The sequence below is a fragment of the Ceratotherium simum genome, chromosome 5 (genome assembly GCF_057802395.1).
Source record: "Ceratotherium simum simum isolate JZ-2026a chromosome 5, ASM5780239v1, whole genome shotgun sequence".
In the NCBI taxonomy this organism is placed as follows: Eukaryota; Metazoa; Chordata; class Mammalia; order Perissodactyla; family Rhinocerotidae; genus Ceratotherium; species Ceratotherium simum.
The window spans coordinates 13903948-13930024 of NC_141904.1; the positions used below are offsets into that span (position 1 = coordinate 13903948).

At 52.1% G+C, this 26077-nt stretch overlaps 1 protein-coding gene across 1 annotated transcript; it reads left to right on the forward strand.

Annotated features, from left to right (window-relative positions):
* Window positions 1–274: 274 nt before the first annotated feature.
* On the forward strand, window positions 275–24977 carry RBP1 (retinol binding protein 1). The gene is made up of 4 exons (XM_004419937.3): window positions 275–471; window positions 975–1153; window positions 22791–22892; window positions 24746–24977. Exons 1-4 carry the CDS (start codon window positions 399–401, stop codon window positions 24797–24799), a joined length of 408 nt encoding a protein of 135 aa, XP_004419994.2. The 5' UTR covers window positions 275–398; the 3' UTR covers window positions 24800–24977.
* The last annotated feature ends 1100 nt before the right edge of the window (window positions 24978–26077 follow it).

Below are 26077 nucleotides of genomic sequence, written 5' to 3' on the forward strand. Positions count from 1 at the left end.
CCTCAAGTGGCCGCTGAATGTGAGAAGTTCATGGCGTTTGAAGGAATCCCGTAGGAACCGAAGAGTTGGGGCCAATAAAGCAACCCCCCATCTCCACTTCTTTCACGAGGAGGCGAACTGAAGATCTGAAGGGAGGTGGCCTCGGCCAGGGGCAAACCTGGCCCTGCAAGGTCCCCGCCTCCGCCCCCACCGACGGGGGAGGAGCGAGGGCTCCGGTGGATCCTCCCGCGGGCTGTGTGCGCGCTCGGAATCCAGCTGTCGCCGCCCCGCGGAGCCCCCTGGCCCCGGAGAGCGCGCATTTCCGGGCCGCCCACCAACGCGCTCGCCTCGGTACCGCTGCAGGGCCGACAGCTGCTCCCGCCCGCTCCGTGGCCGTCCGGCCCCAGTCGCCCCCCGAAATGCCGGTCGACTTCACCGGGTACTGGAAGATGCTGGCCAACGAGAATTTCGAGGAGTACCTGCGCGCGCTCGGTAAGCCGCTGCCCGCCGCCCTCGCCCGGCGCTAGCCGCTGGGGGCGCGGGGAGTGGGGGGCGCTCCGCAGAGCCCCCCGACCCCGCTGCCGCCTGCCTCCGCCTGGGCGAGCGCCGCCCCGTGCACCCGGGCGGCAGGAAGGGCGGCCGCCGCCAGGGCTCCGAGGGTGGCCAGCAGGCTGCGAATTGGAGATGGGGTTGTTAGGGTTAATTGGTGGCAAATGTCTGATAGTTGGCTCTAGACGTGGATAATTTCATTAGGAAAGCGGGGCTTGGTTTGCTAGCTTTTGTTTTTAAAGGGTTAGCATAAAGGCAAAAAAACTTTGTTGCAAAAAAAGAAAGAAAAGAAAAAAGCACAGACCGGCTGCGCGCAGAGACTGCGCTAAGTGAGCAGGGAACCCCCACTGTTTTCCCGGGGCGGGGTGGGGGGACCTGGGGCCCTGCCACCTTGGGAACAGCTCTCTGAGTTTTTCGGCCAACTCTCTGTCCCTGCACTTCTACAGATGTCAATGTGGCCTTGCGCAAAATCGCCAACTTGCTGAAGCCAGACAAAGAGATCGTGCAGGACGGCGACCATATGATCATCCGCACGCTGAGCACTTTTAGGAACTACATCATGGACTTCCAGGTTGGGAAGGAGTTTGAGGAGGATCTGACAGGCATAGATGACCGCAAGTGCATGGTGAGGTTTTATGTGTACACCCGGGCATCTCCTGCCCAGGGACCCTGACCGAAGGCTGGGCTAGTTCGTTTGAGAGGGGGGCAAAGGCCCTTGTGTTCTTAGGCACTGGGGATCCTAGCACTCCCGGCCCCCGAGTAGGCAGCTCCGACTCATCACTCATCCCCTCCATCCAAACAGATGGTGAGAGTTGTGAAAGCTGCGGTGAGTTGAGTCTCGGCTGTGTCTGGGCGCGGAGCCAGGTGCTTCAGACACGTGACTTCACCTAATGCCCGCAGCTGCCTTTGAGGGAGGTATGAGTTCACCCATTTCACAGATGAGGAAACAGCCTCAAAGAGATGAACCAACATGCCCGGAGTAGCACAGCTAGGGAGGGGCCGGGCTGGAATTCCGGGCGAGTCTGTTGACTGTTCTCCGCTGGCTGCATGGGGAGCTGGTGGAGGAAGGAGGGAAGGAAGAGAGGAAAGAAAGAAGAAACCAGGGAACCCTTCTTAAGTGTAAACTTCTACCTGACCTAGCACGAAGCCGCTCTAGGAAGCAGAGGGCACGTGATCCCTGCCGGAAGCCGACTGGCCTGCCCCTCCTCCTCCCAAAACTGGGCTTTGGCTCCCGGACTTCCCCTACCCCTTCACCCTCCATTGCCCACCGAGCTTCCTTTGAACCTTGCCGCCAACACCTACTCTGGACAGTCAGTGCCTGCAGCCCAGGCCAGCCTCAAGGGAGAGGCGAGGGGAGGGAGCCTCCTGCCCCCAAGGGTGGGAAGCTGGTGACTGGGAGACCCCAATTAGCGCTGCCACAGCAGACTCCGGAAGGTCAGCCCCAGCCCTCCATCGGCGTTCTCAGGTCGCTGGGAGGTCAGGGTGCTCTGGTCTTCCTTTCCCAGTCTTGAATCCAGAGCTGGTTTAGGCTCACCGCCAGGGAGCGGCCTTGCTTAGGGAAGACGCCCTCCCCCTCGTCCTCCTCTCCCTCTTACCCTCCCCTCCCAGGTCCCCTTTCCCCCTCCCCTTCTCCTCCCACCTTTACCAAAGGCCTGCTGTCTGCCCTGCACTGCGCCAGTTATACACCCCAGCCCAGGGAGGGAGGGATTAGTAACCCTGTATTAGGCAATAACTGAGGCTCCAGGGGGCAAAGAGACTTGCAAGAGATGGGATTTGAACCCTAGGCCTTCGGACTTTGAACCCCTCTGCTGGTAGCCTTTGCAGAAACCAGATGGCTCAGATTTGTTAGGACTGTGGTTGAAGGCGTGGTGGTGTCTGGGAGTAAGGAGCCCAGGCCTGGACAACACACACACACACACACACACACACGCACGCACACACCCGGTTGTTGATTCCTCTGAAGGTGGTCCCGAGTTAGTGTTTGGAATGGTAGTGGGACGGGGGTAGCTAGCAGGCACCATCCTTGGAGAGGCCACTAGTGGGAGAAAACACTGTTGTTGTAGGGAAATGTCAGGTTGTGCCTTTAAAAGGCCCAGGGCCTCTTAATTTGCCCAGAGGCTCGTGGTGGGACATGAGACCTTCAGACAGGGTCTGCCTCGGTGAGCAGGGGCCCTGCCTTTCTGACCACTGCCCGAGACCTGCTCCCCAGCCCACGGCGTGGACCTGCACCGTGATCCCTGTCCCCAGCTCCCTCGTGGGGCACTCACAGAGCACATCATACATCTTTATTTTGGGTCACCGCAGCCTCTGGAGTATACTGGCTGGTACTTGGCTGATTATCTTCGCCCTTTCATTCCCTCCCTCATCCGTTAACCCGTGGAACATTTATTGCTCACCTAGTAATACTGGCTAATTCTCATCAGGTGCTCACTGTACACCAGTTACTGTTCACATTGTATTTTTTTTTTTTATAATTTTATTTATCTATTTTTTTTCCCCCAAAGCCCCAGTAGATAGTTGTATGTCATAGTTGTACATCCTTCTAGTTGCTGTACGTGGGACACGGCCTCAGCATGGCCGGAGAAGCGGTGCGTCGGTGCGCGCCCGGGATCCGAACCCCGGCCGCCAGCAGCGGAGCACGCGCACTTAACTGCTAAGCCACGGGGCTGGCCCTCACATTGTATTTTAACTCAGTCTTCACAACACGGTTTCAACCCCACTTTACAGAGAAGAAAACCGAGGCAGGATCTCTTGTTGTGGGACCTTGGGGAAGTTAAGTAAGGGGCAGAGGGAGGATTTGAACTTGGTCCATCGGCTCCAGAGTCCAGGCCGTTACATTAACCACTGCACCACACCTACTGCTTTCCTCACACGCTGGTCACTGCATCAGGCGCAGGGACACAGCAGAGCAGGTCCCATCCCTGATGCCTGGGAACTCACAGTCTTTGTGGGGGACACAGACACACACAGTCAGGACACAGTGAGATCAGTGGTGACAAAGGGCAGCACCCAGAGAAGGGGACCCCAGAACAAGTCCTGGGGAGATGACTTCTGCACTTAATTGTGAAGAAAAGGGAGTGGCAGGGAGGATTTGGGACACGAAGCAGCATGTGGCCACCATCTTTCTCAACCCAGCATTAGGACAGGGTAGGTGAGCAGGTCAGGGAGCCCAGTGGCTGGGCAGACTGCGTGAAACTGGGCAGGATTCATGGTCACCTCTGCTGTCCCAGGGCTCAGGGCGGCCCCCTCCCAAGCAGACAGCCACTCACCTTGCTGTTGCCCGTTGGGGGAGGGCGTTCCCTTGCAGAGAAGCCTTTCCCTCGGGGCTGTCCAGCTGGATGGTGGGCCACCCCGAAGAGCAGGGCTGAGGAGGGTGTCGGATCATAGAATGAGAGCCACTGTCCAGCCTAAGACTTGTGAATAGAGGGGAGCTGCAGGCCAAGAGGTCTCCAGGGCTCCCAGGGCTCCTGGGCAAGCTGGTTGCCAGGTCACCACTGCTCCTCCTGCTCCCTGAGCTCTGCACACAGCAGCCAGGAGCAGGGGCTGGGAGGCCAGCTTGTCCTCACCATCAGGTTGGCTTCATTCCAAGACATTACGAGGGCCTCATTTCTCACCTGGGATCATTCATTCATCTGTTTTGTTCATTCCTTTCTTGGTCCTATAAGCATTTCCAGGTGCTTACTCTGTCTTGGCAGCCCCCATGTTACTGAGATGAATCGCGCAGGGTTCCTGCCCTCCTGGAGTTCAGTGTAGTGGGAGAGGCAGACCAAAGTGGCCAATAATTCTGTGATAGTGTGCTATCACGCTAGAGGGACGAAGGACAGGCAGAGAATAACCCCCTCCCAGGTCAAGGAAAGTTCTCACAGGAAGTGGAGGCTGAGCTGTGGCTTGAAGGATAGACAGGAAGTAGCCAGATAAACAGAAAGGGGATGAGAGGAAGGCCAAGGCCAAGAGAACAGCGCTTGGTAGATGCTGCCAGACCTGCCCCACACCAGGCCCTGGGCCCAGCCCTGCGGACACAGAGGCAGTGGGGCCTCCTGGAGCACCCAGGCCAGTGGAGGAGGCAGATATCTTCAGGCCGTTACAGCCCAGTGTAGTGATGGAAACTCAGCAGGCTGAGCACAGGGCTGGGGGGTGGGGGAGCAGTGGTCATGGAAGGTTCCCCAGAGGAGGTGACAGCCGAGCAGGGCCTTGAAGGACAAGTAAGAATTAGGGCAGATGTGGAGAAGGGATAAGAGCATTCCAGGCTGAGGGAACCAAGTGCACAAAGGCCCGGGGTTCAGAAGAGTCCTGGTTGGGAGGTGGTTTCGGGAGGTGAGAGGTGCAGTCTGTGAAGACTTCAGGGTGGCTGGAGGCAGACTGTGGCCAGGGAAGTGGAGAGTGATGAGGACTCGGTAGGGAGCTCGATGTGGCCCTGACAGGCCGCAGGGAGCCTGCACCGGGAGAGGCGTGGTCAGGCTGACACCCCTCCCCAGGGGGCCCACAGGCTGGCTGGCTCAGAGATCTCTGCTCCGGCCTCTTCTCCATGGGAACACAGACATGGTTCCCAGCCGAGGGTGAAATTGGCCTACAGATGTGTTTTGTTTGGCCTGCAAAATGTTTGAAAAATTTCAGAGCCAGTTGCCAGTGATAGCCAAAGATTGTAAGATTTCATAGAAAAACTCATATTTCTGGCTGTTCTTACCAAAAAGAATCAAGGTTGCTGAAAACTCTTGGGTGCCTGTTTTTTCCTGTGCCGTGCAGATCCCTGGGACACTGTCGCAGCTGCTCCCTTTAGACGGGACGTTCTCCAGGTTACCATCACCCTCCTCCCCCTCCTCTAGAGTTGGGGAGCAGTTGGTGGTTTGCGCTGTGGCTTCCTCAGAGCCGTGCTTCCCAGAGCAGCAGCAGCAGCACCGAGAACTTGTTAGAAACACAGATTCTCCAGCCACACCCCTGGCCTCAATCAGAAACTCTGGGAGCGGGGCCAGCGATCTGGGTTTCAGTAAGCCCGCCAGGTGGTTCTGATGCAACTGAAGCTTGAGAACCACTGCTCTGGAGTAAAGAAACATCTCTGTGCCTGTGTCTTTACAAAAAGTAGAAACTATAAAATCAGATATAGAGGGCCTCATGCCACTGGAGAGTTTAGTCCATCATCTGACCCCTATGGACTTGCAATCGGTGCCCAGAACCACCTGAAATGGCCCTGTAGTCTCTCCCCAGGCTGAGGGATTCAGACCTGTATAGCCCGGGATCACTCAGCTCACATTTCCAGTCTGTTCTGTTCAGATTTGACCTGACCCACGAGCAGCAGGGGCTATCATTTTGGTGGAAATGTATAAAATCTGGGCTCAGCTTTTCTCTACTGCCTTCGTCCATTAAGATGAAATCTCAGGCCCGGTTTGAAACCAATATCATGGATTGACTCTAGCAGAGGTAGGCCCTGGCAGGACAGGGGGCCTTGAAAAAGGAAGGTGCTCCTCAATCTCAAATAGTGTCCCCACTCCTGGCCCAAGAATCCCCCTGGAATGAGGAATGATGGGGTTCTTTGTTCCCACCCCCCACCCCCCATGAACAGCTTTTGTGGGAGAAGACCGAGCCTCAGACAGGAATCACAGCTGGGAGGGAGCCTGGCTCTGTGTGGTAGAGGCAGAAGGGCGATTTGTCTTCCCACCAGGGACACAGGTCAGGTTTTCCCTGGAGGAGGCAGCTTTGTTCTCTCAGACTGGCGCGTCCTCCCCGGGCTGAGGCCCCGCCTTCATATCCAGCTTTGAACTCAGGATGACCCCTTGCTCAGAGCCTGCCTTCCACTCCCAGCCCTCCGGCCCTCTGTGGCCCCTCTGTGGTGTTCTGTGTTTTTATTGTAAAAGGAAAATTCAAATAGCCCGGAAAGAGTAGCCTGAAAGGGAAAGGAACCCTCCCCTCTTGGCCCCATTCCTCTTCCCTGGAGGGTAACACTTAGCAGTTCTGGAGGATGTGTCTGGAAACCTTCCTCGAATAGGTATAGAGCTGTCTATCTTTTGATCAAATAATTAGTCAATATCTCTATCTGAAGCCTAAAAAAAAAGAAGGAAGGAAAGAAAGACCCACTCCTCTGCACAGTGTTTTTTCACTCAGTGATATTTTTTAGGCATCTTTCCATATGAGCACTTAAGGATTTTCTGAATTCTTTGCTTTTTAACCATATGTGTTTCCATTCCTTCCCTGCCTGACTTCCTCCTTCCACCCATCCATCCGTCCGTCCATCTAGTTATATATGGTAATGAATAACACCCACCAAACCGCTATTGGCCTTTGCTTTAAACTCTTGCCAGCTTTCTGATCCTGCTCTTGACTCATTAAAGAGAGTTTTTGGGTTCTTATTTTGAAAAACACAATGCCAGTGGCAGAATTAGCTCCCTGGGCTGCAGAGCTGAGAATGCCCTCGGATCTGGGAGCCTTCTGAGAGCCGCCCCTCTGAGAACAGGAACCCAGCATTCAGCTGGGGCCTTCGCAGGATGGAAACACGGAGTCTCTCTCATGTCTTAGCTCAAGTTCCCCGATCTTTGAAATCGGTGTCAGCAGCATGCTTTTGAGGATTACTAAAAGAGGAATTAAAACAACCCAAATAAAATTAACAAAGTAGCTTTCAAGAATCACACTGGTTTGTTAGGTCTTGTTGGTTGTTCGGCCAGAACGAAGGAAAATCCCGTGTACTAAATCCTTGTTAGCAAGGCCATGCTGCACCAAATGGTTTTAGCAGCGTCCTCTGTTACCTAACTGACAGAGCGACCTTAAATGCTTGGACATGCTGCCTCTATTTTCATATCTGCAAAATGGGCGTCATGATGGCTGCTCTGCCTGTCTCTCAAGGCAAATTCTGAGGACCATAGAGATAGGACAGGGGACAGTGCCCTGTGAGGCCACAATACTGTGTGCAACAAGGGCCGAGCCCTTCTGATACCCTAGACTGAGGGCAGGACATAGTCACTCATGGTAGCCAGGGGTTTAGTGGGGGAGACACAGCTGTTTTTCTGACTGACATTGCTCCCCACCCACCCAAAGAGCACTCCTTTTTGGTGGGACTTACCCCCACTTGCCTGGGGGCTTCTGCTGGAGCTGCAAATCATAGTGCACTGTCTCTCCTGGGATGAGCACCTTAAACCAGGGTGATGACAGTGTCCCATGGCCTGTCACATGATTGTGCATGTGCCCCAACTGGGCCAATTGCACCCTTTGCTGGGATTTAATTTAGGGACCCTGGGAGAGAGGTGAGTTCTAGTCTCCCTAAGGTTGATAAGCTGGTATGATGTAAGCTTCCATGCCATCTTCCATGGCTGCATGGAGAAATCCAACAGAAGGAAAAAGTAAGATGAGGCCAGTAGAGAAGCAGAAATGAGAGAGAGAATGCAACATTGGAGGGTTGTGGAGCTCCTGACACTAACATCAGCCCGAGACTTCCCATGCACTGGAGCCAGTACATCCCTTTCTTTCTTCTTAAGCTATTTGAACTGGTTTCCTGTCACTTGCATTTAAAAACATCCTAAGACATTCGGAGTCTGGAGATCATGGGTTAAGAACCACATAAGTAGTTAGATCAGTAGTTCTCAATCTTAAGCACGTCCCAACTCCAGAATTTCTGATTCAGAAGGTCTGGAGTGGGGCCCGAAAATTTGTGTTTCTAACAAGTTCCCAGATGTTGCTGATGCTGGTGGTTCAAAGACCGTGCTTTTGGTATCTACTAAGAAAGAAAAACGAGAAAGTGGGCTTGCCCATGCCCAGGTTCCTGTGATATTCTTGTCATGATTCATTGTAATAAGCCTGTGCTGGGGTTAAGGGTGCCCAGTTCTGGAGGATGAGTGAATACAGTCCAGTCCCTGTGGGCAGAGTCTGCCTGGAGTTACCAAACTTGCAGGAATTCACAATGGTTTGCTACTGAGGGTCCAAGTAGGTGATACCAATAGTGCGTGCAGCTTGACAAGTGTGGGGTATGACAGAGCAATTAGGAGCTTTGGCTTTATGATGGACCTGGATTTGAATCCTGGGTCTGCCTTCCAGCTTTTTTACCTTGGGGAAAGTACTCTATCCCTCTGGGCCTCAGTGTCCTCATTTGTGAAAAGGAGCCATGGTAGTACCACTGATGAGATTGTTGTAAAAATTAAATGTGGTGATGAATTATTTCAGTTTTCTATTGCTGTGTAACAAACCACTCCAAAACTTAGTGTTCCAAAACTCCAAATCAATACCAGTTGTTTATTTTGTTCATGAATCTACAGTTTAGCAGGGCTCAAGGGGATGGCTCATCCCTGCTGGATGCCATGTCAGCAGGGAGCTGAAGGATCCACTTTCCAGACGGCTCGCTCACATTCCTCACAACATGGCAGCTGGGTTTCAGGAATGACGGGGCCAAGAAAACAAGGCAGAAGTGTATGGCATCTTTATGATCTACTTAGGCTCTGAAGTCATATAGCAATGGTTTTACCATACTCTGTTGGTTGAAGCAGTCACAAAGGCCCACCCATCTTCAAGGGAAGAGGACATAGACTCCACATCTCAGTGGGGACATGGCATGGTTCTAGAAGAACATGTAGGGTGGAAGACACTTTAGAAAAGTTCGAAGTGCTATATGCATGCTAAGCTGTTACCACAGTCCCTGGTGTGTGGTGAGTATATGCATTGAGAGTTGGAACGTTATTCTCTGGCTAAGCCTTGAAGGTCTGTCGGGGTTGGGCTCTTGTTTCCGACTAATCTGAGCAGCGGAGCCCAGGAGGACTCTGCAGGGGTGGGAGAGGGTGTGTGGTGCCTGGAGCAGGGCCTCTGCAGGCAGGGCCAGAACTCTGCCCCCTGGGCCACCTGCCATCCAAGTCAGGCCCTGCATGGGAGGCTGGCTGTGGGCCTGACAGGAAAAGGAGAGTCTTGTGGGAAAGCCTGAGAGTGTTGGGAGTGGTCCAGGACCTCACCTTCAGCCTGCAGCCCCTCCAAAAGTCCTGAATAGATGGGTCTGAATAGTAGCTAAAACCACTTTCTAGGTGTGAGCTCAGTGTGGGAGCCTCTGTTTCACTGGTTTACCGTCCCAGTCTCTGAGGGTGTCTAGGCTCTCGCAGTCAACCCAGACCCCTGGCTCCGCAGGGCCTGCGACCAGAAGAGATGGGTAAGGCTGGAATCCCTACCATCCTCCCCTCCAGGCATCCAGAGGCTATAAGTTGATGACTGACTGCCCTTAGGGTCTCCTTTCCCCGTGGAAGTCTCTAGAAACCAGCCCCTGCAGCCCAGGTCCTATTGTTAACATTTCACCTGGGCTCAGGGATTTATTCATATTTGACGGAGTTGATTGAAAACTCCTCTGAGAACAAGGGCTGTGCCTGATTCACAATAGCTTCCTCCCTGGGAAGCATTTTTGTAGCTGTGTCGGTTGTATAAATTGAGTTGTGCTAGAGCGCACGAGTGTGTGCACGCACACACACCACCCCTTGTCCTCCAAAGAGGACACCAGGTCTCTGTCATGCTGCCTAAAATTCCGCCATTAGAGCACATTTATTTTGATTAAATAGCCAAAGCCTTCTCTAGGTGTTTCCTTTAGTACTCAGATACCTTAGAGTGCTGGCTGTCTTTAACATGGGGCTGTTATGAGTCAGCCCTCCCTCTCCTCCTCCCTTCTCTCCTTCCTTCCTTCCGCCTTCCTCCTTTCCTGACCTGAGGGTCAAGGACAGCATGGAGTACTCTGGGGAAGCGCGTATAAACAAGATGGCAGGGAGGAAGGATGGAGCAGAACCTGGGCTGCAAAACCCGCCTCCGCCAGCCTCACAGCAGGACTGGCCCCACACTCAGAAAATGAGGGGAAAAAATTCTTTCTGACGGAGTGCAATGAGTCAGAAGAATCATCATACTCTTTGACTCAGAGATCCCACTTAAGGGATTATATTCCAGGAAAATCACTCAAAAGAAAAAGAAGAAAGCTCTCTCTGTTTGTACAAAGGTGTTTGTTGCTGTGTGGTAATAATCCTCAACAACCCGTGTGATCATAGCAACCTTCTGAGCTGCTATGTGGCAGGCTCTGCCCCAGCACTTTCTGGATACCGTGTAATCCGCCAACACCTCTAGAGGGGAGGCGCTGCTCTCCCATTTTACCGACAAGGATCCGAGGGTCCTGCCCAAGGTCACACTACTGGTTAACTGTAGCCCTGGGTTTCCACTTCACTCTCTCTGACTTCTGACTTTGTGTGGTTTACAGAACAGGCTGCCCCCTGCTGGTGTTCCTGAGTGCCAGATAGCCGCAGGTGATTAGAGCAGCTATGGCTTTTTAATTCCCTAGACCACTACGTGGCCTTGTAAATGATCACTGTGAAGATGAATGAAAAGCGTTTATGGGCAGTCAGTCGACAAGGGCCATAGATTCTGCTTCTTAGCATCTCTTTTCCTTTTCCCATCCCCATATCTCTTGCTCGTAATAATAATAACAATGAATATCTCTTGTGTTTACTACGTGCCAGTCTCAGCACTTTCCGGGGTTATTTCATTTAACTACTGCAGTATCTTCCCATTGATCTCCCTTCCACCATCTGCAGTACTTCAGCCCATCCTTCACATTCTAAAAAGGGAATCTGATCATGCTACTCCCCAGCTCAAAACCCCCAGAGGCTCCCCAGTGCTGACAGGCATAGGCTGGATGTCACTGGGGCTCTTCAGGACATGGCGGCGCCTGCCTCTCTAGCCCCATTCCCTACCTCACACCTTATGCTTGGCCCCGTCCCACCATTTGCAGGTGCCTGCACTTGCCATCCTCTTTTGCATCTCTCTGCTCCCTTCCCTGGGGTAAGTCCCCTGCCTCCTCCCCCTGGGAGAATAATTCCCCATTGGTTAAGACCAGCCCAAGCTTAGCTGCTCCATGGATCTTGTCCTGACTCCCCATCCCACCTTATCCTCTCCGTTTGCCTCACTGTCTCTCTCTACCAATGCTGCTCCTAGGGCACCTGTGATGCTTGTTAATGCATTTGAGATTCTAGACAGTGGGGCCCACATCTTTGTATCTCCAGTGCCTAGCAGAGTGGGCTCCAATGTGTTTGTCAAATGAGTGTTAAGTTAAAATAGCAGACCCTCAAACAATATAAATGGTAGTCATTCATCAGAACACCTCAAGATCCACTTCCCATTTAGTAATAGCTAATGCTTGCTGCGTATTTCCCATGTGCTAGGAATTCTATGCATTTTCCATGCATTAATTCTTTTAATCCTCACAATTCTATGATGAAGGTGCCAACATTCTTCCTATATTATAGATGAAGAAAATGAAAGCAGAACAGATATCCCTTGTCTGAGATCAGGTAGCTGGTGGAGCCAGGATTTGGATCCTGGCAGTCTGACTCCATATTGTTGCCAGAGAGAGATGAAAGTGCAGTGTCCCCTGATGAAGCAGTGGTGTCATGGGATGGAATCTTCGGGTGCAGAGGAGTGAGGTCTGGTTTGCATCTCTTTCTCATTGACGGTGGAGGCTGGCTTGCTGGCTGAGAACTGTAGCTTCAAGGGTTGAGGGCAGCTGTTCCTGGCCCTTGTTTAAGCTCTTGCTTGTCCACGGCCCAACTCCCTCTGAGGCGGGGCCTGGCAACCTGGCTGAGTCATAACCAGTTCGGCTCTGGAGCCAGACCATTGTCTTGGAATCCCATCTCTGCCACTTACAAACTGGGTGGCCTGAAGCAAGTTACTTCACCTCTCTGTGCCTTTGCTTGTCTGTGAAGTGTGGTAATTATAAAGGAAGGGATACCTACTTCATGGTGAGGATTAGATGCAGGAAAACCTGCAGTCAACTCCTCCCTCATATGAGCTGTTACTATTAATTCTCTCACCTTGTAAACTGTGTCCTCCAGAAGACAAATTCTGGGGGTGGTAACATGTGAAGGGCCACCTGGCCATCCAGGGAAGAGGTAGCAGGGTTACAGGAGTGGAGGCTGGCCTGAAAGGGCACGTGCCTCTCCACATTCACAGAGAACAGGCTGGGGAAGGCCAAGAGCAGAGGGCAGTTACTGCTTACAGAGTCATCATGTGGCCAGCACTGAAATAGGTCCCTGAATCCCCATGTTTCATTTCATCCTAATGGCTCTCTTCTGTGGGAGGCCTCATTAGCCCCATTTTGCAGATAAAGAAATGGAGGCTCAGGGCCAGCCCAAGTGGCCTAGTGGTTAAGTTCAGTGCGCTGCACTTCAGCGGCCTGGGTTTGCGGGTTCGGATCCCAGGCAGGGACCTACACCACTCATCTGTCGGTGGCCATGCTGTGGCGGCAACCCACATACAAAAAGAGGAAGAATGGCAACAGATGTTAGCTAGGGCAAGTCTTCCTCAGGAAAAAAAAAAGTGGAGGCTCAGAAGGAGTAAATTGCTTGGGGTCACCCAGCTAGAAAGAGGTGGGGGTGGATTGGAGCTCAGGCCCGCCTTTATCCAAGTTGTCATCAGGTCCCTCCTGAATGCCCAGTTCGGGCAGGCGAACCGCTGTCCAGTGGCTGGGCCAGATGCAGGCCCACAGCCTGCCGGGTACTATTCAATGGCAACGGCATCCACGGCAGCAAGATGTTCATGTGGGAACAGTGGGCAGGCAGGCAGTGGGTTCAGAGTCAGGCAGAAGGGGGTTTAAACCATGACTCATACTCTTCTGGCTCTGTGGCACTGGGCATGATGACTGAGTGCTCCAGGCCTCAGAGGCTCGGGGCCAGTGTCACTCCAATGGCTAACCCATTCCTGTAAGGCCAGTCTATGGAAGAGTAAACAGTTACATTGCCTGGATATTTTGTCTACAAAAAGCGGGAGGAGGGGTGTTCATTGGCTGAAAAATTATGAGTACCCCTAGAATGTTTTCTGCCATTCATTCATTCATTCATTCAACGAAGGGTAGTGTGCGTTTCCTCTGCCATGGATCCTAAGGCGGTGGCTGGTATCCCGCAGTGAAGAAAAGGATCCCAGACCCCAAGGGACTCTCAGTCAAGACATCCTGACTTGCTCACTCCTCCGCAGGTACTGAGCCAGCATCTCTTATCTTCTGGGGCTCTTTGTTTCTGTTCTCCTTTAAAGATGAAAAATAGAGGCTAGACGCTCCTGTGGAAGTGGCGAGGCCTCGGTGGGCTCTGCCTTTCAGAGCTCTTCTGAGCCTCTCTGGCAGGACGGCCCCTCCCTATTCCACGCCCCCTGTGGGTGGACCTGATAGTAAGCTGATTCCTTGCACTGGCCCGAGCAGCTGAGCCAGCTGTGCCTGCCAGATAAGCAAACATCTGGATTCTCCATTGCACCAGGTGTGGCTGGTTGGAGCCACAGAGATGTCAAGTGAGGAAGAAGAGAGGCTGTGAGTGATCTCCCCAGGAAATTCTGGGCTCGGAGGTGCGGGATCAGGCCCCGTGGGGAGGGTCATGCCAAGAGAGTCCAGCCGAGGGTCATGCCAAGAGAGTCCAGCCAGGCAGAGCCCATTTAGCAGCCTCACTCATGCAGCCCCCAACCTCCCCACATCTGTCCAGGTTGTTCCTTCTGCCTGGGATTCCCGTGTTCCTCTTTTCCAATTTCTACTTCTTAACCTAACTCTCATGGTTTTTTGGTGTCAATTCCAGCATTACTTTCAGTATTACCTCCTCCAGGAAGCCTTCTCTGGTGGACCTCTGTCCCCACTTCAGAGGCTGATGAGGTGCCTTCCCATTTCCAAAACTACCATCACCTATCTCTGCCAGCACTTGCCATTCTGCCGGAACTCTCTGTCTGCTTGTCTTCTCCTCCAATAGTCTGTGGGCTCTTGAGAGCAGGGTCCTCACCTTACCTGCTTCTATCCAGCACCCGAGGCTGGTGTGCAGGTGTGGGACCCACAATGCTGAATGCTGTTTCCTTGTACAGAACCATTCTGTAAAATCCTACTGCTCATTCAAGGGTCAGCTTAGATCAGGGAACTGCTGGCACAGTAGCCAAGAGCGTGTGCTCCAGAGTCAAATCTCATCTCCCCACTTGATGGCTGGGTCACCTTAAAGCCTCAGTTTCCACGTTTGTGAAATGGGGAGAAGCGAACTGCGCCAGGAGGTTTAAGGAATCAACTTGATATGACCCCTGCCTTGTTGAGTACCTGCCTGGCACATAGTGAGTACTCAATAAGTGTTGTTAAGGTGATGTTGGTGACAAGGATAATGACAGTGGTGCTATTACTTCTACCAGGAAGCCCTCCCTTACCCCCAGGCTGGGTTGGGTGCCCATCACACATCCTAGCACAGAACACGGCTGGTGTTGCTGCCAGTTTGCATGTCTGCCTTTCTTCCAGACTGAGCTGCCCCATGGCAGAGCGTGGGTCCAGCCCAGCCCTAGGGCCACCCTCAGTGCTGGGCCCCCATAGTGACTAAGTGCCATTTCACAGGAGCCCCGTGACCTCCAGCCCCAGCTCCCTCCTCCCTATCCAGAACCTCGGCCTCATGAGGCCTTGAGCCCTCTGATGGTTTCTTGTTTTAAAATTGATCTTGAGCACTTCCTGGAATGTTTAAGGAATTTAAAAAATGACATGTCAAGATTAGTGTTAACGTTTTCTCATTTTGTTTGTCCTAAGAATTGTGTTACCATTTGCAGTCAGCTTCTTCAGAGTATTAGAACTGCATTCTTTCATCCCCCGAAGGCCTTGTTGTGGCTTTACTGGTTTGTAGTAGTTGCTTCTAACAGCTTTTACGTCTCTAATTACTCGTTCACATTTTAAGGCCTTATTAATTTAGTTTTAGTCTGCTTTAGAGTGAATTGGCTTCCCCCGCCCCCCAAACGTGCTGATTTTAGATAATTGCCAGCCCCCTAGGAACAGACTGGAAGAAGAGGGGCAAACCTATCCACTCAGCCAGCCTTGCCTCACGGGCACCTAGTGGACGTCTCAGCTGGAAAGAGTTCAGTTCAAGCGATGGCTTCACTCCTAAGCCCTAGGTGGCTTGGGCTTGTTACATAACTAAGCCTAATTTTTATCAGCTCTAAAGCTTGAAGGTCAAGTGAAAGGTGATGGAAAGCTCCCAGCACAGTGCCTGGCACTTGGCAGGTTCTCTGCTCCCTTCCCTGCCCCTCCCATCCACGCACTTATTTAACACAGGCACCAGAGGCTGAGAACTTTCTTATTGTCCCAGGAGCCCTCAAAGGGTGAAGCACGCTTTAAAATCAAACTCCAGGAGGAATGGCCAATTTGCGTCTTTTAGCAATTCACATCATGTGAAAGTGTTTAGTCACTGTCTGGTTTTTCAGTTTTCCCCCCAAATTTAAAGAGCTCAGGCTTTGGAGTCAGACCTGGGTCAATCCTGGCTCTGGCCTTTACAGGCAGAGTCACCATGGACAAGTCCTCCCCTCTTATGACCTGGCTCTGGAACCACAGAGACAATAAGGTTCAGTCCCAGTCCTCTGGGAGGTGCGTCCACGAGCAGAGAGCCTCCCAGAGCTGGGTGGGGGAGTCTGGAGGGATCAGTGATGCATCGTCCCCCTGCTCGTTGGAGTGGGTATTTTGGGTACTGGGGAACTTTAACGAATGTCACAAATTTTTGGCAGCCGAGTCGAATCCCACTATTTGTGGTTCATGCCAGGTCGCTGCCTCAAGATGGGTCCATTTAGTGGGAATAGTCTGTCAGTGGTGCAGGTCACCTGCACAGCAAGGGGGGCTCAAGACTTCCCTGGGACATGCCTCCTCAGGCTGCCTGTGGGAGCCGGGTTTTCTGTGTCACTGGTCCCCATGCAGCAGTGCCAGCTGGGGTTTCTAAGTGGTCGGGGAGCTGGATAATGGCTTTTGAAGTGACAGTCCCTTGTCAGAATGATGCAGAGCTGTCTTCATTCATCTGTTGGTGCATGTCCTTTTGGGAAAGCTGCTGACAAGGCCAAAGTGTTGGAGGTTATTGGTTTTTAATAGAAAAGTTAGACTGGCTTTGCTTTACAACCAGCTGCCCTGGGCTCTGGCCTGTTTGCAGACTTTCAGGTGGTCTGTGCAGTTAGAATTACTGCCAGGAGGGGAGTTGAAGGTGGCCATACTTCCCCCTTGTCCTTGGATTTCTCTGGGCTTCATTTCCAGGGTGGATTCCCAGGGCCCAGGGTGGGGTGGAGGCAGACTGCCTGTCCCCGTGGTTTGTACCATGTCCACCTCAGCCCCCACAGGCAGCTGCCCTCCCGTGCCACTTGAAAAGCACTAGGGACATCCTCTTGCCTGAAATGCCTCCATGAGACTCTGATTAAATGGATTGAGCAGTGGTGAGTGTCTCACCTAGGAAACTGGATTGAATGACTTCTTAAAGACCCTTCTAGACCTGACATTCAGGGGGCAAGGAATCCTTGTCCCAGACTTCACTGCTCCTGGTCTAGCAAAGGTGGCTGGCTGTGCATCGCCGAGGGGTCACAGAATGAGTTCTTGGGTCCTGGGGAAGGTTGTTATCAGAAGTTACATTTTGTGTCACAAGAAAACAAGTGACATTGCTCATTACTCATTCCCCTTCCAACGTGACTTCTTTCCTTTTTTCCTCTCATTTGTTTTCAGGTGATCGGCCTCCTCCCTGACTCCCTGCCCCCCTTTTCTGTTCTTAGGACAAATCTGATCCTCCAGGAAATGCTTGGTTTATTCCCACAGGATACAAAGCCTAAAAAGAAAAATCCTTGCCCACCAAAAGTGAACATGGGGTAGCAAAGTGGGAGAACTAAATGGTGTTTTTGGAGCCATCACCGCTGTCAGTGGGGAGTCCCCAAAACACATCTGCTTAAACAAAGGCTAATTCAGTTTTAGGGGCAGCGGACATGGCAGTGCTCCTGGGCCCCCGCTCAGCAGGCAGCCCCTGCGTGGACTCCCATTGGAGGCAAGTCTCCTGGAAGGTGAAGCGTTTCTGAACATTTCTGAAACATTTAGCCATGATGAATAGCATGTCCATCACTTCTTCACAAATTTCCAACTTTAAAAAAAAAAAAGGCTTTAGTTATTATTCAACTTGGACAAGCAGATCCCATCCAGATCTAAGCTCTGGTCGTGATCACCCTTAGCTAGTGCCTCCTGTGCCAGCCTCATGCATTTTATGTGCGTTTTCTCTCACCCTCAGCACAACCTGGTAGAGTAGGTCTTTCAGTTATCTAATGCCATATAACAAAACACTTCAAAAGTTAATAACTTAAAACAATCACCATTTATTCTCACAATTCTGTGGTTGATTGGGCAGTTCTTGGCTCCATGTGACTGCGTTCAGCCGAAGGCTCGGTTGGGGTGCCTCAGTTCCCCTGCAGGAACCTCTCTCTCGTCCTCAGGGCTTCTCCACGCCACCTTTCTCTCCAGTAGAACAGCCTGACTTCCTTAAAGCACGGCAGCTGGGTTCCGAGGGGACAAGCCCCCAGCATACGATTGCTTGCGAAGGTGCTGCTTGCGTCATGCTTGCTTGTCCCATTGGCCAAAGCAAGTCACACAGCGAAGCCCAGAGTCAGTGTGGGAGAGGACTTCACAGGGCATGAATATCATGTGATCTGTTGGGGGCCACCAGTGGAACAGTCTGCCACAGTAGATGCCATTAATCCCTCTTTTGTGGATGAGGGCAGTGAGGCTTAGAGAGGTTAATCCCGTTGCCCAAAGTCATTCCACATAGCTAGGGACAGAGGGCAAGGAACATGTTCTTTGTTGACAGTACTAGGTCAACCTGATACAGGTAGAGGGTGTACAGTGGGGTTGGGGGAGGTACCAGGAGCCCAATGTAAGTGACAGCTGAGCTTCCAGGCCCCTTGAACCCACAGGACAGCCCGGCAGATTCCCTGGCCCACCTGGTGAGTGCTCTACCTAATGGCTCCCCACAGCAGATCAGAGCCACAGGGCTGTGTGAGGGCACAGGCAGCACTGGGAGGCGTTGAGAACGTGCTCCAGACCGCAGTCCCAGTTTTCAGTCTGGCGTTGTGGCCCCGTCTCTACCTCCCAGCCTTGTTCCTCCCTGTCCGTAACTCCAAGATGGCTTCTACAGCACTGGCTGCCTTGTGCTTATTCACTCTCTTTGGAGTGCCTTCCCACTTCAGAAAACTAGCTTATGTTTCATATAAGAATGAGGCTCCCTCGTGGGCACCACAGGCCCTGCGCTTCCCCTGATCCCAGCGCCTACCACACTGGGCTGTGACCACCTGGCACTTCTCTCTCTGCCCTTCTCTGCGGTGATCTCTTTAGGGCAGGGGCCTTTAGGACCCATCTCTGGCTCTCAGCACACACACCCAGCAGTGGCTGGACTGAACCGAAGGATGTTGCCCCTGGGAGCTGCTCAGAGTCTTAGCACAATGCCCATATTTTTTCCGCATCCCCCAAAGACTTCAGCAGACATCTGCTGGGCACCTCTGGGTGCCCTACCCTGGGCTGGGAAACAAGGGGGCGCTGAGTCATGCAAGGCCCACCTTCCAGCCCAAGTTCGTTCTCTCGTTACCTGGGGGTCACTGAGAAAGTCACTTAACCTCTCTGAACTCCGCATCCCCTATATATTCAGTATAGACGAGAACAGTCTCTTCTGTCCAGCTCACCCTGGGTCAGAGTCAGCGGAACTTGGGGGTGAAAAAGTGCCTCCTTTGGAAACTGACATAGCATTTGTGTGTTAAGGAGCTTTCTTTTTAAGAGGTCTGATTTGTAGGGCTCTAAGAAAGGATTCTCTATGCCCAAAGAGCCTTCTGCTCCCTGTATCCCTCCACCTATCATGATGTCTGAAATTCTGCCATCCGTCATTCTTTTGGTAAGGTATTTTTATTATGTATATCCAAATCGTCCCTGTTAAAAGATACCAAATGATCTGGAGAGGGTAACATGTTAGCCCAGGAGTAAAGCCTGCTGCTGTGCCATTAACGAACAGCTCTTCCTGCTCATTCTCCAACATTGGTGTTGAGGGTAGACAGGTGTGAGCTTTCTGGAGCTCAAGTTGGCAATACTTATCCAAAACCTTACAAACATGCGTACTCTTTAATGCCACAGTTCTCCCTCTGGAAGTTTATTCTAAGGAAACAATGTGTTCAAAACTGTGTGTACAAGGAAGTCTTATTTATAGTAGCAGAGAATTATAAATAACCTAAATGTCCAAGAGTTGGTAATGGGCTTAATAATGGTACATTTGTGCAGTGAAATACTGCCAGGCCCGGCTTCATAGGCCTGTGACCACACAGTCGCACAGGGCCCCACACTCAGAAGGGCCCCTCGCTTGGGTTAATGCTCTGCTGTCACCGTCTTCAGATTCTTCATCATTTTCTTAAAAGGAGCCCCTCGTTTTTATTTTGTGCTGGGTCCTACAAATTATGTAGCCATTTCCTGAATATGATGTAACAATTAAAATAATGTTTATGGAGAATATTTGTTGAAGTGAAAAAATGCTTCTATTAAATGAAGACACTAGGCTACAAATCCATAAAGGATGCAATTCTAATTTTTCAAAAACAAATATATATATGTATTAGTAGAGAAAAAGACTACAGAGAAATACACCAAAATGTTAGAACAATTATCTCTGAAGAAGCAAGATTACAGATATTCTTTTTGTTACTGTGTTCTTCCTAGAGCATTCTTGTATTTTCCAGCACAGAGGGTACGGATATGCTCATTGACTCGGACGTTTCCCGTTGAGGCGGAGGTGTGTACATCGTAACTGAGAACCAGTGGTTCTCTCTTGGCCTCTGATAGAGTCTGGAGCCCTTGGTATGCAGAGTAGACTTCTGGATAAACACACGAGGAGAAGTTCCGTTGATGAGGAAGCCAAGTGTTCTTATGGGCTCCTTGAAGTCGAGGACTGTCTGAATTCTCAGTCTCCACTTCCCTTCACAGGCCTGGCATGGACAAGGCCCCCAGGGAATGGCTTGAGGTCATTAGTGGTCTTTACTCGTGACACACCTCGTCAGACATTAACTTCATTACATTCTGACTTGGAGCTGGACCTTCTCTCTGGCTTGGGGCTGGACGTGTGCCCGGGGTGATCTCTGGACCAGGGAGAGGAGCCACCCCCTCCCCAAGTCCTCCTGTGCCCCGTCTCCCTCTGGGAACAGGCTCCAGGGGCAGAGGTCGGACTTATTCCTGTGCAAAGCTGGGAGAACACAGCTGGCTCCACCTATCACCCTGTGCGTGCGTCTCCTTGCCGGCTTCGTCCCAGCAGCAGAGGGCAGTAGTGCTCAGCGAGCCCAGGAGGGAGGCTGGGAGTTGGGGGGCAAGGGGGAGGTGGTCCTCCTGTAGGAAGTGCCCACTCACTCCGCACCCATTTCCCAGATTTCTCCTTCTCTCCTGGATGCTTATCAGCTGAGCCTGGCCGGCAGCACAGCAGTCCTAGCACCTTATCTCTGGGAAGCCGAGGCCTCTGCGTTCATGTCCTCTGACCCCTCATACGACAGATGGAAACACTGGGGCCCAGAGAAGGCATGGACTTGCTCAGAGCCACACAGGAACTAGGGGCAAACGGAGTTCTGACCGCTACAGGGGGAGGCAGGGCTCATAATGTGGAATTGCCCCGTGTGGAAAGCTGTTGAAGGGAGGTGGGTAGCTGCAAGAATGGGAGATGCTCCCCGCACCTGCACACGGGTCCCAGGCCAGACTGAGTTCCAACTCTTTGAGCCTGTGTTTCTGGGTGGGCCCTTACTGCTCCAATAAGACTGAGATCTCCCCTGGGCACAGGCTGGGCCTTCTCCTGCTGTCTGTCTTCTTATTCTTTTTATTACTATGTTCTTCCTAGAGCGTTTCAGCTCCTGGCGGGGCACCCCATGCTCAGGGAAGATGTGAGAGCTAAAAGGTGGGGACGAGGTGGCACCAGCAGGGCAGCGGGAGCTTCCTCCTCTTTGCCCCACGTTTCCCTGGAACCCGTCCGAGGAGCTCCCTGAGCGTGCCCTGTGCTGTCCCATCTCTGTGCCTTTGTCTCCTGGTGGTCCACCGAGAACCCCTCTCCCCCAGCGCCTCCTTTCCTCTGCTCCAGGTCCATTCTCTCCCTCAAGGCGCAGGCCTGGGGCCTCCTCCTCCCAGAGCTTCCCCCTCCCTGACTCTCATCTAGGCTTCCACAGTTAACGTCCTGGTCTGTAGCTCTGGTGACACTGGACACCTAGGGAAACAGTGTAGTCCAGTGGGAGGGGGACTTCAGAGCCCCACAGATCTGTGCTCTGACCTGGCTTTGCCATTGACCACCTGGGTGAACTTGCAAGTCCCTTAACCCGATCTGTGAAACGGAGGTGCTAATCCATGCTCCAAATGGGCAGTCGTGAGGATTTACAGACCACACAGAGAGTGCCGGGAAGAGCAGCCATCTGTACCTACAGGTGGTTGTTTATATCTAAGGTCATTCCCCATGAGATGAAAAGCTCTTTGAGGGCAGGGGTGGGGTCTTTTTGGTCACCCAAGACCTTGCAAAGGTTGAAACAATGAATGAACGAATGAATGAGTGAATGAATGAAAGAAATGTATGGGAATGGGCAGGGTACTCTGAGGAGTCTGCCCCTTACCAGCAAGATGGCAGACAGCAGTGTGCGCTCAGCCCTCAGGAGCCCCTTCTCCCTCCCCAGCCCCATTCTCAGCCCTTGCAGTGAGAGCCTTACCCCAATGACTTTGTCTCTCCTAATTACCCTTTTAAATGAAATTTATGAAAGTTTCTCTAAATTTTAAAACTGATTTGCAGGGGCCATCCCAGTGGCGTAGTGGTTAAGTTCACACGCTCCACTTCAGCAGCCTGGGGTTCGCCATTTGGGTTCTTGGCGTGGACCTATGCACCGCTCATCAAACCATGCTGAGGCGGCATTCCACATAGAACAACTAGAAGGATGTATAACTGTGACATACAACTATCTGCTGGGGCTTTGGAGATAAAAAAGGAAAAGAGGAGGATTGGCAACAGATGTTAGCTCAGGGCCAATCTTCCTCAAAAAAAACAGTTAAAAAAAAACTGATTTGTATTCTTTAATAAGAGCATGTGATGGATGGGGTATTTATTTTTTAATAATCCTTTTTTTTTTTTTTGTAAGGAAGATTGTCCCTAAGCTAACATCTGTTGCCAATCTTCCTCTTTTTGCTTGAGGAATATTGTCCCTGAGCTAACATCTGTGCCAATCTTCCTCCATTTTGTATGTGGGACGCCACAACAGCATGGCTTGATGAGCGGTGTAGGTCCACACCCGGGATCTGAACCCGTGAAGCCTGGGCCACCAAAATGGAGCAGGCGAGCTTGACTATGCCACTGGGCCGCCGGTCCAGGACAGGGGGTATTATGTTGCAAATTTTCTATAATGAAATTGACTTGAGCACACTCTGGATCATCAAGGTTGGGGCGGCCCCTCCCCCAGCCCCCAAGGCCTGCTTGCTCAAGACTGACAGATGGTGGTTTTTCGCTTGGCAGACCACGGTGAGCTGGGACGGGGACAAGCTGGAGTGTGTGCAGAAGGGCGAGAAGGAGGGACGCGGCTGGACCCAGTGGATTGAGGGTGATGAGCTGCACCTGGTAAGTTCCTGGGTCAGGGGGCAGGCCAGGTGGGGTCCCAGAGGCCCTGGTCACTGTTGAGATCTAGGTGGACCTTGGAAGAATGCCCCGTGGCTGGGCCTTTGTTCTGCTCTGAAGCATCTCGCCCAAAGCCCTAAGGAAGGCACTTGAGTGACTTTAAAAATTGAGCAGTGTGTTTTCAAGGTCTGGGCTGACCCAACTGTCCAATCAGGGAGGAGGTGAGGAGGTGTGTCTGCTAAGCATCAGAGGTGGAGCCAAGCCCTGTGGCCTTCCATATCTCTTTCTGTTCTCTCAGCAGCCCTATGGGCCAGAGATTATTATGGTTCCTATTTTGCAGATGAGGACATGGACGCTCACACCCAAGTTACACAGCTAGAAAGTTGCAGAACTAAAATTTGCTCCCACATGATGTCTATTTTCACGATGCCAAATTGTGGCAGGCCAGAGCCAAGGAGAATTCTCTAAGCTTCTCTAAGACATGATCTCAATAATCTAGATTGGGGGAAGAGAAGCCTTTCTCAGCTCAGGTGTGGGCCCCACTCACCCTGTCCTCCAGCCTGGACCTCTAGTCAAAGCCACTTCTACTCCCTCCATTGTGTGGGAAAAGCACCCACGAATCCAGAGTAGGGGCCTTAACCCCTGGAGGGCTAAAATAACACACGTCCTCTGAGAGGAGACCTCCCATCTCTTCTCTGCCCCCTTGGAACTCCCCAATTACCTTCCTTCCTAGAAAGGAGCCTGGGCCAGGTGACCTGGGTTCTAGTCCTGCCTCACTGGGTGCCTCTGGGTAGGTGCCCTCCTTCCCTCAGCCGCCTCTGCAGAATGCTGTCCTACCACATGGGGGCCTGCAGAGATCGGGCTGCAGGAGTTTTGGGAGGCAGGAGTGCTGGGAGGAGGCCCGAGGGCGTTATTTTCAGAGGCAGCTTAGCCTGATGCAGAGAGCTAGGGCTGCAGTGCCTGACCTTGAGCCGGGCTCCCCTCAGGCCTCTATTTCCTCCACTGCAGACAGTGAGGGTAGATGATGTGATCTCCATTGGCCCTTTCAGCTCAATAGTTCTGTGGCTCTAGGCCAGAGGTTACAAACTGGTTGGCAGGCCTCTTTTATTTGGCCATCAGTGGGCTTCAAACTTCTTCAGCCAACAATTTGAAAATTAGATGTCACATAAATATTCAGATTTCCAGCCTCTTTCAAAAAAAAAAAAAAATTGGAAGGCCTGACAGCGCTGTGCCGTTATTCCCCCTGGCAGCACTCAGCAAGGGCTGCCCTATAGGCAGGGCAAAGGCTTTCTTAGCTGCATTTTAGTACTACCTGGGAGCTTTTAATAATAGCGATTCTGCTACTCCGCCCACTGAGATACTGATATTACTGGTCTGGCTGGGACGCAGGCATTTTTCAGACTCCCCAGGTAACTCCAGTGGGCAGCTGAAGCTTGGAACCACCACGCTAGTTTGCAGCCCTGGTCTGCGGTGACCTGTTGAGCCCTTTGGGGATCAAGCCATGTGTCTGGGCCTGATTTCTTCCAAGGCTGGGCACACACTCTGTCCTGGGCTCAGGCCTGAGGTTCTTCAAGCCTTTGGCTCCTTGAGGGTAGTAGGAGGAGAGGCATCAGAGGGTCCCGTTGGTCAGTTCTGAGCCACATCTGTTTCCCGGCCAGCTCTGTCTACAGGGTGTAGCAGAGCCTGGTCTCCACTGAGCCAGTTCAGCCGGCTTTCCAAGGAATTGGTTAGTTCAGACCAACTCCTGGGGAAAAATAACAGCCACTGAGTATTTTCGAAGTTCTTGTCCTGTAGATGCACTGAGCCCCAAGTGTGACCTTGCTCTGGCCAACGACAAGCATCTGCCTTTGTTTCAGGAGATGAGAGTGCAGGGTGTGGTCTGCAAGCAAGTATTCAAGAAGGTGCACTGAAGCCCGAGCAGCCCCGGGCCTCGAGGAATGAGCAGCAGGACGTGTGGCCGGGATCCCCCTCTTTGCACCACATGGGCAGAACGGGCCAGGCGTCTGTCAGCAGAGGCTGTCTCTTGGCTTTGTCTCTTTCCTTTTCTTAAAACGAAGCCATCCCAATAAAAGTGATCTCTGCTCCAGACGTCTGTTCTGGTGAAGCTTCAGAACCCCCCTGTGCTCACTTTGTCTCCGGGGCCTCTGAACTGGCGTCTCCTAATGCCACCCCTGAGCGGCAGGGAGAAATTCAGCCGCACACCTGCGGATTTCGTCCTGACGCACCTGTGCCGTCTTTCCCCAGGGGCACAGGCTTGGGTCCAGGGTGTGTGGCCTGACATTCAGTCATTTATGTATTAAGTACCTACCACCTTACACATGCAGTCAGGGCCAGTGAGTGCTACAGAAGCAGGAGAAGGTGCCCTCCACCCTGGGAACTTAGAGCCTAGTTAAGGAGGTCAGCCCAACAGAGATCTCTAACTGTACACAAAGGAGATGCTCTAAACATTATTTGTGAATGAAATGGAACTGTATGGAATTATAAGCCCAAAGCTAGAATGAGGTGAACCTTAACCAAGGGCAATTACCAATTGGATTTGATATCAGAGGTGTCATGAACACGCACTTCACCACCCCAAAACCATCCCCACCTCATCTATGGGCTGATGAAACGCCTTCCTTTTCACTGTTGTAGCAATGGCATAACTTGCAAATCCCCCTGCAAGAGGAAAAGCAGCCTCATATTCACACTGAAGTGTAAATGATTGCTAGCTATGCCTTTGCATCAAGAAACACAGGGAAACTGAAGGGTGAGTGAGGAGGTGGGAGGCCATGGAAAGGGAGGACTTCCATCGGGGACCCCCTAATATCAAGTCTGCCCAGGCTGTGCCCTGCCCCTTGGGAAGAGTACATAACCAGGTTAGGAGTTGGATGAGCTGAGTTCAAATCACAGCTCCCCCTCTCACAGGGCAACACCACACCTCTTGGGACCTCACTTCTCCAAGCAGAAAACCACAGTAATAATCTGCCCCACCTCTCGCACAGGTGGGCTGGGAAGCTTCGAAGGCATATAAAACTTGTTGACCGCCAAGCACTAGCCCAGTGTTCTCAGACCCACTAAACATTACAACCACCCGGGGAGCTTTCAGAATTCCTGTCCTCAGGCCGCTCCCCAGAACCAGTTACATCCGAATGTCTCGAGGTGGGACCCAGGCATCCGTATTTTTTTTTAAAGCTCCCTGGGTGACT